General features: G+C 45.9%; 1 protein-coding gene across 6 annotated transcripts in view; it reads left to right on the top strand.

The window, feature by feature from the left end:
* The window catches only part of ARHGAP22 (Rho GTPase activating protein 22), a 182,389-nt gene that overhangs the window by 132,472 nt on the left and 35,866 nt on the right, over positions 1 to 14,051 (top strand). Inside the window, exon 1 of one of the 6 annotated variants that reach the window (XM_088842088.1) lies at positions 5,194 to 5,416. The exons of the other annotated variants lie outside the window; for them this stretch is intronic. Within the exon in view, the coding sequence (XP_088698214.1) occupies positions 5,365 to 5,416 (52 nt within the window). The 5' untranslated portion in view covers positions 5,194 to 5,364. Of the gene's footprint in view, positions 1 to 5,193; positions 5,417 to 14,051 lie in introns of those variants that run through there. 6 annotated transcript variants of the gene reach the window in all.

The following is a 14,051-nucleotide window of genomic DNA, read 5'->3' as shown; positions in this document are numbered from 1 at the left end:
AATGCATCCTCATTAAAAAAATAATAATAACCTGCAAATCATCACATTTGATAAATATCTATCCCTTTCCTCTCCTTTTGCATTTGCACTTTCTTTTCTTTGCCTTGAAAATATTTTAAACTTTCCTGTAGTGAAATTTTTTTCATGGGCTCTCAATTTGGGGTAGTATTAGAAAGGACTCTCCCACTTTGAGATTATACAAAACTTCTCCCACAGTTGAGCCTGGTACTTTTGCGGTTTCATTTTTAATCTTTAAATCATTGATCAATCATGATTTTTTATTTTAAGATGTGCTGTAAGTATCTAACTTGACATTTTTTCTCCAGGTGGCTATCCAGTTGTCCCCATTTCGTTTATTAAATAATCCATCTTGTCCTTGCCCATTTGAAATAACTTGTTAATTATGTTCCAAACTCTCAAATATATTTGAGTCTATCTCTGTTCATGTTTTTCAGTACCATGCTGTTTTAATTATTATTGCGCTATACTTTACTCTGTTTTAATAACTGGTAGGGCTGGTATGACTTCCTTATTCTTTTTTAAAAAAATGCATTTGCTGTTTTTGCTTATGAACTTTTGAATCAACTTGTCTAATTTAAAAAGAAATGCTATTCGTACTTTATTGTGTTAAATTTATGGACTAAATTAGGGGGAACTGGAATCTCTGAGTTTCTCTACTCTATGGATGGTGTCCTTTTCTCTTTCTTCTAATTTATAAGTAGATTGTGATTTCTGTATATTTTGTATCTGGCTACCTTACTGAATTGTGTATTGCTTGTAGTGATTTTTCATATCACTGACCTAGGTTTTTCTCGCATATAAATAATATCAGCAATGATAATAACATAATACCCTCCCCTCCTGCTTTAATAATTTCATGTTTGCTCTCTAATTGCACTGGCAGGTACTTCCATGAAAATGGTGAATAACCGTGGTGATGTGGGCGGCTTGTTTTGTGGCTGACTTTGATGGGAGTGCTGCTAGCATCTCTCCCAGCATTGGTTTTGGTACATCCATGTTGAGGAAGAATCCATCTATTCCTACTTAACATAGAATTTCTATCAAAATGGATGTTGAATGTCATCATGCACCTTCTGAGTTTTCTCTTGGACCCTGGCTGTGGGTCTGCCAGGGTGACCCGGCTGGCCCCTGGCTGCCCCTCCCTGCCAGCTCCTGGGGATGCTAGTGCAGCAGTGAAGGGCTGTCTGGGGATTCTCATTTCTGGACTGGGATACTTTCCACTGCAAGGGGCAGAAAAACCCTCTTAATGAACTTAAATCAAAGGAGATGTGTTATTCCCACAGATTGAGAAGCCCTGAGGTACGCAGCTCCTGACTGAGCGATTCAGGGACTCAGCCAAGTCAGCAGGAACGTGGGCCCCTCCTTCCCCGACCCTCCTTGGCCTTTTGGGTTGCTATGCTGGCTGGTCCCCTGGTCACATGACCACCAAACATCCCAGAGACAGACAAGCAGGTCAGCCCCCTCAAAAAGAGAGGACTTTTGGTGAGGTCCTTCTTAGAAGTCAGGAAGCCCTTCTCGGAATCTGAGACTTCCGTTGTGTCCCAGAGGCTGCATCCTCCAGTCTTAGCCTGTGAAGTAGAACTGCTTTCTATTTCTTGAAAAATCGTCCTTAAGCACTCATTTTTTAATGGCTACATATGATTCCTTCTGGTTTCTGTACCCACTTTCCTAAGCCATCCCCTGACCTTATTGCACGGGTTCTGCTGTTGCCTCCCGTTGGGGCGTTTTGAGTTTCCAACACTCACGGTGCTGCTGTGACTTCTGCCTTTCTCAGCCGAGTTAGAATTTTAGTTTTGGTTCCAGTTCATCCAGAGGTGCAGTGGAAAACTCAGAGTCGGGGCCCAGAACCCCACAAATGACAGGGCTCAGGCCGTGGGGAGTCTGCAGGGGGTCCACTACATGCTGACTGCTTGGGGGTGGGGGCTCTAATTCTCTGCCTATGACTGGAGTTGGTGGGGGGAGCGGCACACTTATTCAAGGTGTCAGCCATTTCCTTGTCTGCTCTGGCCCTAATGTGGAATATCCAGGGCCCTGGAGGAAGCCAGATACCCAGGGCACTCTGTTCAGGGGTTTCATTATCTGGGATTAAAAAAAAAAAAAGCCTTCTCAACCAGTGCAGACCCAGGAAGGCAGAGGCCACTGTAAGGTTTTCATGCGCCCCAGTGTAGTGACGTGGTGTGCAGTCTGTGCTGGAACAGGGGTCCCTGCTCATCCCCAGTCTGCTTGAGCAAGCTTTCTCTATTCTTCACAGGATCCTTCTCAGAAAACAGCACAGGGGCCCGGGTAGATGTTACATGCATGGAGCTTTGTGCAGACGGAGGACCTGCCCTGGGATTTGCATCCTTTTTCCTCCTGGTGGGATGCAGCAACCCCAAGGCACAGACTCCAGAGAGCCCTGAAGGAATCATGGGGACCCGAAGTCTCTGTTCCTCCTCTCCTAGAGGGTCTGCCCTCCTGCCCCCCAGCCCCAGCCAGCTCTCCTCCCCAAGGACAGTCAGTCACAGCTGGGGCGCCCACTGCAGTGCTCTGCTGGGGATAGAGCAGGATGGGGAGGGAGGGTGAGCATTTGTGAGACCTTGGGCCCTGCTGTCACTGTGACAACGGAAATGCAGGGAGATTTAGTTCGCTTGGCAGGGGCATCTGACAGGCAGATGCCAGACTCCCCAGGCTTCATTCCTGTGTCTCCAGCGGTACTCTTCCATATCCGTTTTTGCTTGGTGGCTTCTTTGCCTACAAACTCAGAGGTGTCTTGTGGCACACGTTTAGGCCCCAAGACAAGCTTTCCCCTACTTTCTTCGAGCCCTATGTCAAATGACTGCCCAACATTCTTTCTACTCTCCCCTCCCCACCTGCCCTATCTCCCTTTTTCTCTCTGCATCTGTGACAATAAAATAAGCTGTCCAGCAATGCAGAGGTGGGTATCGGCCTCCTCACACCCCTGACTGAGGGCTGGGGCAGTGGAGGGCACACAGGACATCAGTCACATAGATGACATCCTGTCGCTTTTTGCCCTATTCTGTTCTAGTAAGATACTAGGTCCCGACCACATGCAAAGGGGAGTGATTGTCCAAGAGTGTGAATACCAGGAAGCAGGGTTCAATGGGGGCCACCTTGGAGGCTGCCCAGCACAGCGATTGGAACCATGAGGACAGACCTGCAGCCAGACTGCCAGGACTCAGATCCTTAACAAAGATCCAAGAGCGCCTTGTGAATGGCCAACACTTTAGAAGACCAACTGGCAAGTGATTTCCCCTTGCTGACCAGTTGGGAAGCGCCACTCCAATTAGTTTTGTGACCTCAGCCAAATTGCTCAGCCTCCCCCAGCCTCTGTTTTCGCATCTGTAAAATGGATATCTTAATTGTACAGCCTTCTAGAATTGTCCTGAGGATATGAAGCTGAACTATGCAAAGCTCTTAAAACTGCCTGGTGTGTGATAAACACCCAATAAAACTTGGGTGTTCTATTAGGAGAGAATGTCTATCACTTGCACAGAGCCCTCCATATGTCCCCACAGTGACCACTGCCAGTCACTGAACTCCCACCCCTTTCCAGGCCTGGGGATTCTGGCAGGTCAAGGGAGGCAAGATCTTTCATGAAATTTATATGCCTTTAGCAGAGACACAGTAAACAAATATATAAATAAAGAAGCTAAGTTTCCTCTGTGCTACATTATACGGAGAAAAGAGTGGGGATGTCTTTTGTCAGGAGGAGCAGTTACTTGACAAAATTCCCACCTATGGGGGTTTTCTCTAACTGATGTTTAAGCTGAGGTCTGAAGGTGAGAGGGGGGCCAGCCCTGCCAGAAACTAAGAACCTGAAACTGAGAGGTTCTAGTTGGAAGAAGGTGAGCTTGAGGAAGAGAAAGGCACCCAGGATGGCTGATGGCAGTAAAAGGGTGGCCAAGGGGGGTGGCAGGGGACCTAGAGGCTTAGGACTGCATCAGAGATGGATTTTATTCCAGGAACAGTAGGCCCTCTGAGGAGTTCTAAGCCGAGGTGCTTTGCTTTTAATTTGCCGCTGTTCTTTGTTGAAGGGATGGGTGAATGGATGGACGCATAAGTAGACATATAGGAGAGGATGAAAGTGAAAGTTGGTCAGTTGTGTCTGACTCTTTGCTACCCCATCAACTGTAGCCTGCCAAGCTTCTGTCCATGGAATTCTCCAGGCCAGAACACTGGAGTGGGTAGTCATTCCCTTCTCCAGGGGATCTTCCCAACCCAGGGATCAAACCCAGGTCACCCGCATTGCAGGCGATTCTTTACCTTCTGAGCCACCAGGGAAGCCTTAGGAGAGGCTAGGTAGACATATAGGAGAGATGGGCAGATAAACAGGTGGCATCAACTCAAGTGCAGCCTCTTGCCCTGTGCTCTCACCAGAGTTTCATGCCTGCTGCCTGTTCCAGCTCTTTAGGATGGTATCTTCAGAGCTGCTGGTCCAGATTCCTGACACTGTGCCCTGGAGGACTGAGTGATACAGGAGAGGCAGCCAGGCCTGGTAAGAAGGCTGTCTCAGGCTCTCGGCCCCCAGGATCAGGAATACAGCCTAAGGGGTGGCAACTGATTCATGGAAAGAATCCCAAACTGCTAAACCCAAGTCCTGTTGTACATTTCTCGGCCTGGTGGCCCTGGGCCACTAGGAGCCCCAGCTGCCCTGTCATCACGCAGGGAAGACAGAGGGTATGCCAGCACTTAGGAAGCACATGCAGGGCCTTGCCCAGCCCCTGGCCTCCTTGCCCCATTCAGTCCTCACCAGAATCTCCCAAGGGAGGTCTCACCATCGGTCTCATTTTGCTGATGAAGAAATGGAAGCGTAGAAGGGTTATGTGAACCAGTAAGCACTGACGTTTTCTCAGCCTTCTCCCATGTATTCACTTAATCTCCACCAACCAGGAGAGGAGGTTGGAGGCTCCACTTGGAGAGGAAGACCAGGAGGCACAAAACTGGTGGGGCTGGGGGTCCAGCCCTGTGCTCTCAGTCCCAGAAAACAGGGAGGGAGCATGCAGGGTGGCAGGCACTTGGGACCTGCCTAGGGGTTTCCACTGTAGGACACCCGGACAGGCCCTGACTCAGCGCCAATACCAACTGGAGGGCCCACCCCTGCAGGAACCCACAGTTCCTCCTCACCCCTCCCCACCTGGGACAGTCCCGGCTTTGAGGCACTGAGAAGTACAGAAGTTCCCCAGAAGAGACTAAAAGTGCCTGGTCCCCAGTTCTTGGGCAGAACGCACAGGCAGTCAGGAGGTTGAGACCTGGTGTGGCCAGCACCCCGTGCGCCTGGCATCTGTTCCTGGGCGAGCTTGGCTGTTGCCGTCCTGCTACCACAACCCCGCCAGTTCTTGCACCATGCCTTTCTGCCTCACCAGGCATCTGAAGAGGAGCAGGCTGCTGCCTAGGGGTAAGTGTACAGCCAAGGCCAAGAGCCAGCTGCAGGACACCAGACTGGGGGGTGATTAACCCTTGAAGGGCAAGTGGCATTTGGTGGCTCCAAGTCAGAGAAGCAGGGTGCAGACAAGACAACAGGGATCTGTGGGAGGCTGGAACAGCTGCTCGAGTTCAGCCCAGTGCAGCCTGGCAGGGATAGGCAGGGAAGGCTGCCCCTGGGGACATTGCAGAGAAGCCTAGCTAGCCATGAAGCATTGCCCAGAGCTAGCTGCATGCACACACTCACGTGCGCGCACGCACACACACACACACACAAGTCTCAGGAAATTAGGATGGTGGGCTCTCCTACTCCCCTCCAGCCTCAGTCTAACCCACCTGAAAGCGATCCAGCCTTCAGCCACCAAGCCTCATATGACAACTGAGCACTTGAAATGTAGCTCGAGCAGGCGTATTGTTCGTACAAGCTACACAATAGATTTTGAAGACTTAGTACAAAATGTACATAAACGTACTGTCTCAACAGTTTCTGATTATGTGTTGAATGATACTATTTTGGATCTGTTGGGATAAACAAAAATATATTGTTCAAAATAAGTTCTTTTTCTTTTTTTAATGTAGCTACTAAAACATTTGAAATTATACTTGTGGCTCACATTACATTTTTCCATTGGATTATGCTGCTCTGGACAGCTGTATCCCCATGCTGGGCCTTCACCCCTGGGAATCCAGGTGTTGGAGCCTTCCCTGGAGTTCCTTGCTCCCCTGGGCAACTTGTAGAATGATGACGGGCCTGTGACACACCATACATTGCAGCTGCTGTCACCTTTAAATAGTGACTTCTTTTGATTTTTAAACATTTTCCATAAATCCTGGACTAATTCAGATATCATTTGATTAATTACATAAAAATGACAGTTTTTTGACCTGAATGTCATAGAAGGAGTTCTATGGGCTACAGTGGTTTACAAAATGGTTTTACAGAAATCATTTACTCTTTTTGCATTTTATTATGAAAATTCCTGTATAGCAAAATTGAAAGATAGGAGTTCTTGTCCTGGAACTACTGCCAGGACTTGCTGCATTTTGGAGTCACCTCCTCACCCCAAAGGTGGTGCGCTGGTGGAAAGAGAAATTCAAACACAAAAGGAAGTTCTTAAATCCAGGATCCTAGAAGGGAGGGTAGCCTGACTGGGAACAAGAAAAGCTGGGCTGGATCCTGACAGGGTCATGTAGGGGCCAGTACCCTTATACAAGCCATAGGTTGAAGTAGTGAGCACAGAGTAGGGTCAAGGTTAGGAATCAGACTGCGTGGAGTCACAGTTCACTGATTTTACAGCTTGGACATATTTCTAGATATCTCTGGACTTCAGTTTCCTTTCCTTTCAAATAGGAATCATGGTACCACTTTGCCATCAGCTTGTGAGCATTATGCCTGCCTTAGAATGGGTGCTGTGTGTGTGCCTGTCACCTTGGTTCTTGCAGCTGCTATTATTCTTCCATTCTCTGCAGAGTCCGTGCAAGCCCTCCCCATGCCAGGGACTGCTCAGTGTGCTGGAGTTGTTTATAAAATAGACCTATCAGGAGTGGGCTGAAAATAAAGTGTCAATAAGCATGTCACATAAACACATAAAATATATATATAATGGATTTCCTTAAGTATTATGGCAGTACGGGAGACGCAGTTTCAAAACATGGGTCAGGAAGATCCCCTGGAGAAGGGAATGGCATCCCACTCCAGTATTCTTTCCTGCAGAATCCCATGGACAGAGGAGCCTGGTGAGCTATAGTCCCTGGGGTCTCTAAGAGTTGGACGTGACTGAATAACTCTTATATGGGAAGATTAAGTCTGGGAAGGGGACCGGGTAGCAGTGGGTGATGTGGAATGCAGTAGATGAGGTTTCATTGGGTAGTCAGGGAGGATCCCCCAGGAAGGTAACACTTGAGGGAAAACCTGAAGGAGATGAAGGGGCAAGTCATGGGAGTGTCTGGAAGAACGGCATTCTGAGCAAGAGCAAAGGCAAAGGGAGAGCAGGTGCAAGGACCCTAGGCAGGGGAGTGTCTCACTCTCTGGGGAATGGCAGAGAGCAAAGCAGAGAACAGCTATGAGGCCGGAGGGGTAATGGGCAAGAGATCAAGGTCCCTGGAAGGTCACTGCAAGGACTTTGCTGAGGGATGGACACTGCAGGATTTTGAGCAGAGGTATGTGAGCTGGTTTGGGCTGGTCCACTATGCTGCCATACTGAAAACAAGCCGTTGGGGGCAAGGGTGGGAGCCTAAAGACCATACCAATAATCCAGAGAAGAAATGATGATGGCTTGGACTAAGTGGCCAGATTTTGAATGTCTTGAAGGAGGAGCCAATAGAATTTACTTATTGTTTTCCTGTGTGTATGCCCAGTAGTGGGATTGCTGGGTCATATGGCAGTTCTATTTCCATTTTTTAAAGGAATCTCCACACTGTTCTCCATGGTGGCTATACTAGTTTGCATTCCTACCAACAGTGAAAGAGGGTTCCCTTTTCTCCTCACCAATTAGTTCTAATGAGGTGGATGAAACTGGAGCCTATTATACAGAGTGAAGTAAGTCAGAAAGAAAAACACCAATACAGTATATTAAGGCATATATATGGAATTTAGAAAGATGGTAGCGATAACCCTATATGCAAGACAGCAAAAGAGACACAGATATAAAGAACAGACTTTTGGACTCTGTGGGAGAAGGCTAGGGTGGGATGATTTGAGAGAATAGCAGTGAAACGTGTGTATTATCATATGTGAAATAGATTGCCAGTCCAGGTTCGATGCATGAGATTCAGGGTGCTCAGGGCTGGTGTACTGGGATGACCCAGAGGGATGGGAAGGGGAGGCATATGGGAGGGGGGTTCAGGATGGGGAACACATGTACACCTATGGCTGATTCATGTCAATGTATGGCAAAAACCACTACAATATCGTAGTTAGCCTCCAATTACAATAAATTAATTAATTAAAAAAAAAAGAATTTACTCATTGGAATGGCTATGAGACAGAGTGGACCTGATGATGTGTCTGGTTTCCACTTGAGTAACCAGAAGGTGGAATTGACCCCACCTGGGAAGGGGAGGGGTCCCAGTTGTGGAGATGGGATTCATATTTGGGAGATGCCTGGAGACATCTCATTGCAGCTGTCTGGGGAGGGGCACAGAAGGATCTGGAGGGCAGGGAAAGAATGAGTCTGGAAGTTGTCAGCTTAGGGATGGCAGTTAAAGCCCTGAGACTGGACGAGCTCATCAGGGGACAGTATGAGACAGGACTGGGGACAAGGGGAGGAACAGGCTAGGTGACTCCCAATTTTCTGCTCTGGGCACCTAGAGGCCCAGCACTAAGACAGAAGCACAAGAGGAAGCTGGCGTGATGGGTGAGACAGTTATGATTTTCAGACAAGCCATGTTGTGCCTACAGCTGTAGGATCGTAGTCATTTAGGTTCAGAGGAGGTCTAAATCTCATTGCTCTATATCAATGCTTCTCAACTGGGGGCAGCCTTGACCCTCAAGGAACATTTGAGAACATGTGGAGACATTTTTGACTATCAAACCTGGGAAGGAGGGAGAGGCTGCTACCAGCATCTAGTGGGTAGAAGCTAGAGGTGTTCTATACACCCTACTATGCACAAGCAATGGGGACCGGTTTGCTATCCCACCTAAAACAATCCCCCCAAAAGGACAAATGATATGAAGCAATGATTTTTAAGATACTTTCAAAACATTAGGCAGTGAAGGACTGTTGACACCCACCCGCCGCAAGAGATGGGAAACAAAGGAAGTGAGCCCTGCACCACGCACTAGCTTACTGCCCTGGGAAAGTTTTCAGGCTGTGATGCAGGAAGGGGAAACCCAGGTGGAACCCAATGGGCTCCATGAGTTAGAGAGACAGCTGGGGAGACCAAAGCATCTCAAGTGTTCAGAATAGAGCACCAAGGAGGAAAGTGCTGCTTGGAGAGGAAACTCCCTCAGGAGCTCATCGCCACGTGCACAGGAGTGAGTGTGTGGAAAATCCCTGAGGCCAAGGAGAGAAGCACTGGAAAGGGTTACAGGCCACAGTGAGCACTCTGACACGGCATAGGGAATAGTGCCTGTTACTGTCTGCCAGACCTCATGACTCCCGGGGCATGGCATGGAATGCACATGTGTTTTCTGTCAGCAGTTGGGGATAGTTTGCTCTATACTGAGAACTCTGGACCCACCAAATAAGTCTTAGAAACAAAATATATAAGAAGACATAGACAGAAAATCAGTAATAATATGTAAAATATTTTTAAAAGTCAACAACTAAACCTAATTTATAGAACACTTTACCCAACTACAGCAGAATCATTTTTCTCAGTACACATAGAACGCTTAGCAAGATAGACCACATTCATGGGAATTCCCTGGCAGTCCAGTGGTTGGAACTTCACGCTTTCACTGCTGAGGGCACTGGTTCAGTCCCTGGTCCAGGAACTAAGACCTGCAAGCCGTGTAGTACAGCCAAAACTATGTTCAAATCATACTGTGTATCTTCTCTGAAAACAAGGGAATTAACTTATAAATCAGTTAACAGAAAGATTTATGGAAAATCCTTCCAAACTTGGAAATAACACATTTCTAAGTAACGCATAGGTCAAAGAAGAACTCCAAAGGGTAAGACATTTTGAGCCAGATAAAGATGAAAAAAAAATACACAAATTTTGTGCATGCCTCTAAAGCAGTACTTAGGGGGCAATTATAACACTAAATACTGTCAGGCACTAGAAAAATAAGACCAAATTAAACAGAGTGGACAGATGAAGAGAAACAATAAAGATCAGAGTGTAAATTAATGAGATACAACACAAGTTGGCAAGCTACAACCTGCGGACGGGCTCTCCCTTTTTGAAAACAAATTTGTACACAAACACACAGCCCTGCCCTTTCACTTACTTGTTGTCTATGGCTGCTTTTTAACTACAACAGCAGAGTATGTAGTTTTGGCAGAGACCATATGGCCTGAAAACCTAAAATATTTACTCTAGCCCTTTCAAAGGTTGCTAATCGGAAAAAGACATAAAGTCAATAAAACAAAAATCTCTTTTTTGAGGTTAATAAAATCAGTAAGCATCTAGAGGACTGACTAGGGAAAAAGAGAAGACGCAAATGACCAGTAATGGAAATGAGAGAGTGGACATTGCTACAGACTCTTCAAATACTAAAAACACAGTAAAGGAATATTCTGAACAGCTTTATGTCAATAAATTCAACAACTTAGATGAAACAGACAAATTCCTTGAAAGACACAAACTACAAAGCTCACTCAAAAGAAATACGTGTCTATATTATAGAAATTTAATTTGTTATTAAAAACCTTCCCACGATGAATTCTACCAAATATTAAAAACAATGGCAACTCTACAGACTCTTCCAAAAATATTGAAAAAGAGGGACTACTTACCAGTTTATTCTGTGAAACCAGTATTACCCTGATACCAAAATAAGACATCAAAGAAAATGGCCTACCAATATCCTTTGTGAATACAGATGAAAAATTCCCCACAAAATTTTAGTAAGTTGAACTAGCAATAATAAAAAGGACAATACATCATGACCAATTGGGATTTCAGGAATGCAAAGGTAGTTTAACATTTGAAAATCTATCAGCATAATTCACTGTAATAACAAACTAAAACATAAAATGTGGCTTTTCAAAAGCTAGAGAAAAAAGCATTTGACAAAATTGCAATATCCATTTCTGTTAAAAAACAAAAACAAAAAAACTCTCCAGCAAACTGGAAATAGAAGTTCCTCAACCTGAGAAAGGACATCAATAAGAAGCCTGCAGCAGATACACTTAATGCTGAAAAGTTGAATGCTTTTCCTATAAGATCAAGAATAAGATAAGATGTCACTCTTACCACTTCTATTCAACATGGTATTAACGCTCTCGTCAGCATAATTAGGCAAGAAACAGAAATACAAGGCACCCAGATTGGAAAGGAAGAAGTGAAACTGTCTTTATTTGCAGGTGATGTGATCACCTGTGTAAGTGCCCAAGTCAGTGTGGAAGGATAGTCTTTTCACCAAATGGTGCTGGAATGACTGGACATCCATGTATAAAAGGATGAATTCCAAGCTTTATCTTGCACCATCTACAAAACTAACTCATAGGCTAAACATAAACCCTAAAACATGAAACTTCCGGAAAAAAATCTAGAAGAAAACTTACAACCTTGGGTTAAACAAAATTTTCTTAGATACACAACCAGAAAAAATTGATCAGAGAGCTTTATCCAAATTAAACACTTCTGCCCTTGCAAACACACTGTTAATAGAATGAAAAGGTACAGACTGGGAGAGATATTTGCATAGCATATATCTGATAAAGAGGTTTTACCCAGAAGATGTAAAGAACTCTCAAAACTCAATAATGAAAAATGAATGGCCGATTTTTAAAATGGACAGGGACTTCCCTGGTGGTTCAGTGGCTAAAGACTCTGAGCTCCTAATGTAGGGTGCCTGGGTTCGATCCCTGTTCAGAGAACCAGATCCCGCAGGCCGCAACTAGGACCTGCCTCAGCCAAATAAATAAAAATAAATATTTTTCAAGTGGATAAAAGATTTCAACAGATATTTCACCAAGACACATGGATGGCAATTAAGTACATAAAAAGATACTCAGCATCAATAGTCATTTGGAAAATGCAAATTCAAACATGATACTGTACCCCTGCACACCCATTATAATGACTAGAAGTAAAGAGACCAGCTGCCCCAAATGTTGGTGAGAAAGTGGAGAAACTGGAACCCTCATATATTGCTGGTGGCAGCATAAAGTAGTGCAATCACTTTGGAGAACAGATGATGGCAATTTCTTAAAAAGTTAAATATACTATATAAAAATACACATAGATAAATATACACACATGAAAAATACTTGAAAAGTTAAACCTGCAGGCTTAGAGCACCAGGAGAGCAGGAGCTTAGGCAGAGGCACAGCTGGACATGAGACCATCTGTCAACCTGCGGGTAGGGCAGAGCCAGGTTTTGAGCTTATTTGACGTGGGTCACCCTCTTTAGGAAAAACAGAATTGAAAAAATGAGAAATTCCAGTTATATACAAACTAGAGTATTCATTTAGGACAAACAAGTAAACACAACAAATTCTTGGAGCCGTCGATCTCCGGGTCCTTTTCTTCTGAGTTATTTTGGGATGTTTCTCCAGAAAAGCATACATGGAAAAATTCTTGGTGGCACCTCACTCCCTGTCCCCACACTCAGCCAGCCCTGCCTCATAGTCCGTGTTGTGTTGAGTCCTAAAGATGCAGAGCCATCCCCTTCTCATTGGTGGTGCCCTTGCCCTGTGAATGACCACAGAGCTGCCCCAGCCATGCCTACAGTCTTTGTTTTCCATTGGCCCCCACTGTCTCTTGGGCTCCAGGCTCTGCTGTCTCTGCTTCAAGCTCCCTTCCTCTCTGCCTCTGCATTGCTGCCTGGGTCCAAAGGAGTCGGACTCCTGTGTGTGTCCTGAAGGGCTCAGAAAGCATCCTAGGACCCTGGCTCACCACTCTCCTGAGCTTTAGGCTCCACAGGCCCCTTCAGCCCGCTTTCCCATTACCCCGCCTCCAGGCCTCACGTGTGGTGTTGCCTCAGCAAGGATGCATCTCATCCCATGCTCCAGCCCTCAGAGCAGCCCCCTCGGTTTCCCCAGCCCTTAGTGGCCTTGCTCTGGCCACTGTCAGCCTGACCCCAGTGGGCTGCCTCATTCATGGGGAAACGACAGGAGCATGGGCTGGATCAGAGCCTGGAGCCTCCATGTATTCAGTTCAGTTCAGTTCATTCAGTTCAGTCAGTCATGTCCGACCCTTTGCAACCCCATGGACTACCCCAGGCTTCCCTGTCCATCACTGACTCCGGAGCCTACTCAAACTCATGTCCATTGAGTCGGTGATGCCATCCAACCATCTCATCCTCTGTCATCCCCTTCTCCTCCTGCCTTCAATCTTTCCCAGCATCAGGGTCTTTTCAAATGAGTCAGTTTTTCGCATGAGGTGGCCAAAGTATTGGAGTTTCAGCTTCAGCGTCAGTCCTTCCAATGAACACTCAGCACTGATCTCCTTTAGGATGGACTGGCTGGGCCATGTGTTAGCTGTGTGAATTCAGACAAGCTCCTGAGTTACTCTATGCTTCAGTTTCCTTGCCTGTCAAATGAAAATAGTAACAGTACCTCACTCAGGGTCATTGTGAAGATTAAAGAATCCTAGAAGGACAGATGTGTGTCAGCTTTGTTCATCAGGAGAGTCATACATGCTCTGCTTCACTTACTCCTGTCTGGTCTCCATCACTGGGCTGCGGGTTCCAGTAAGGAATGGCCTGGGTCTCACAGCTCTCTTGTCATCCCACTCCCTTGGGAATAGGGATGTCTGGGACTCACCCCATCAGCAGATAAACCCACTTAGGTTCTGAGATTCTGGGACCTTAGCAAGTAATGGTGAGTTATGTTATGCGACGGGCCATAGAGATAATATTATTCTTGAAAATCCCTTAAATTGCCTGACTTTATAGACCTCAGTTCAGTATAAATTGTTTTGGATATATCTCCAAAATTAATTCATTTGCACATGAAAACTCAAGGATCTCTGGAGCTACTGTACAAAAAGTC

This window comes from Moschus berezovskii, chromosome 12, assembly GCF_049115385.1.
Source record: "Moschus berezovskii isolate FMDL1 chromosome 12, NW_MosBer_1.0, whole genome shotgun sequence".
Taxonomy (NCBI): domain Eukaryota; kingdom Metazoa; phylum Chordata; class Mammalia; order Artiodactyla; family Moschidae; genus Moschus; species Moschus berezovskii.
This window is presented reverse-complemented; position numbering and strand designations above follow the sequence as displayed.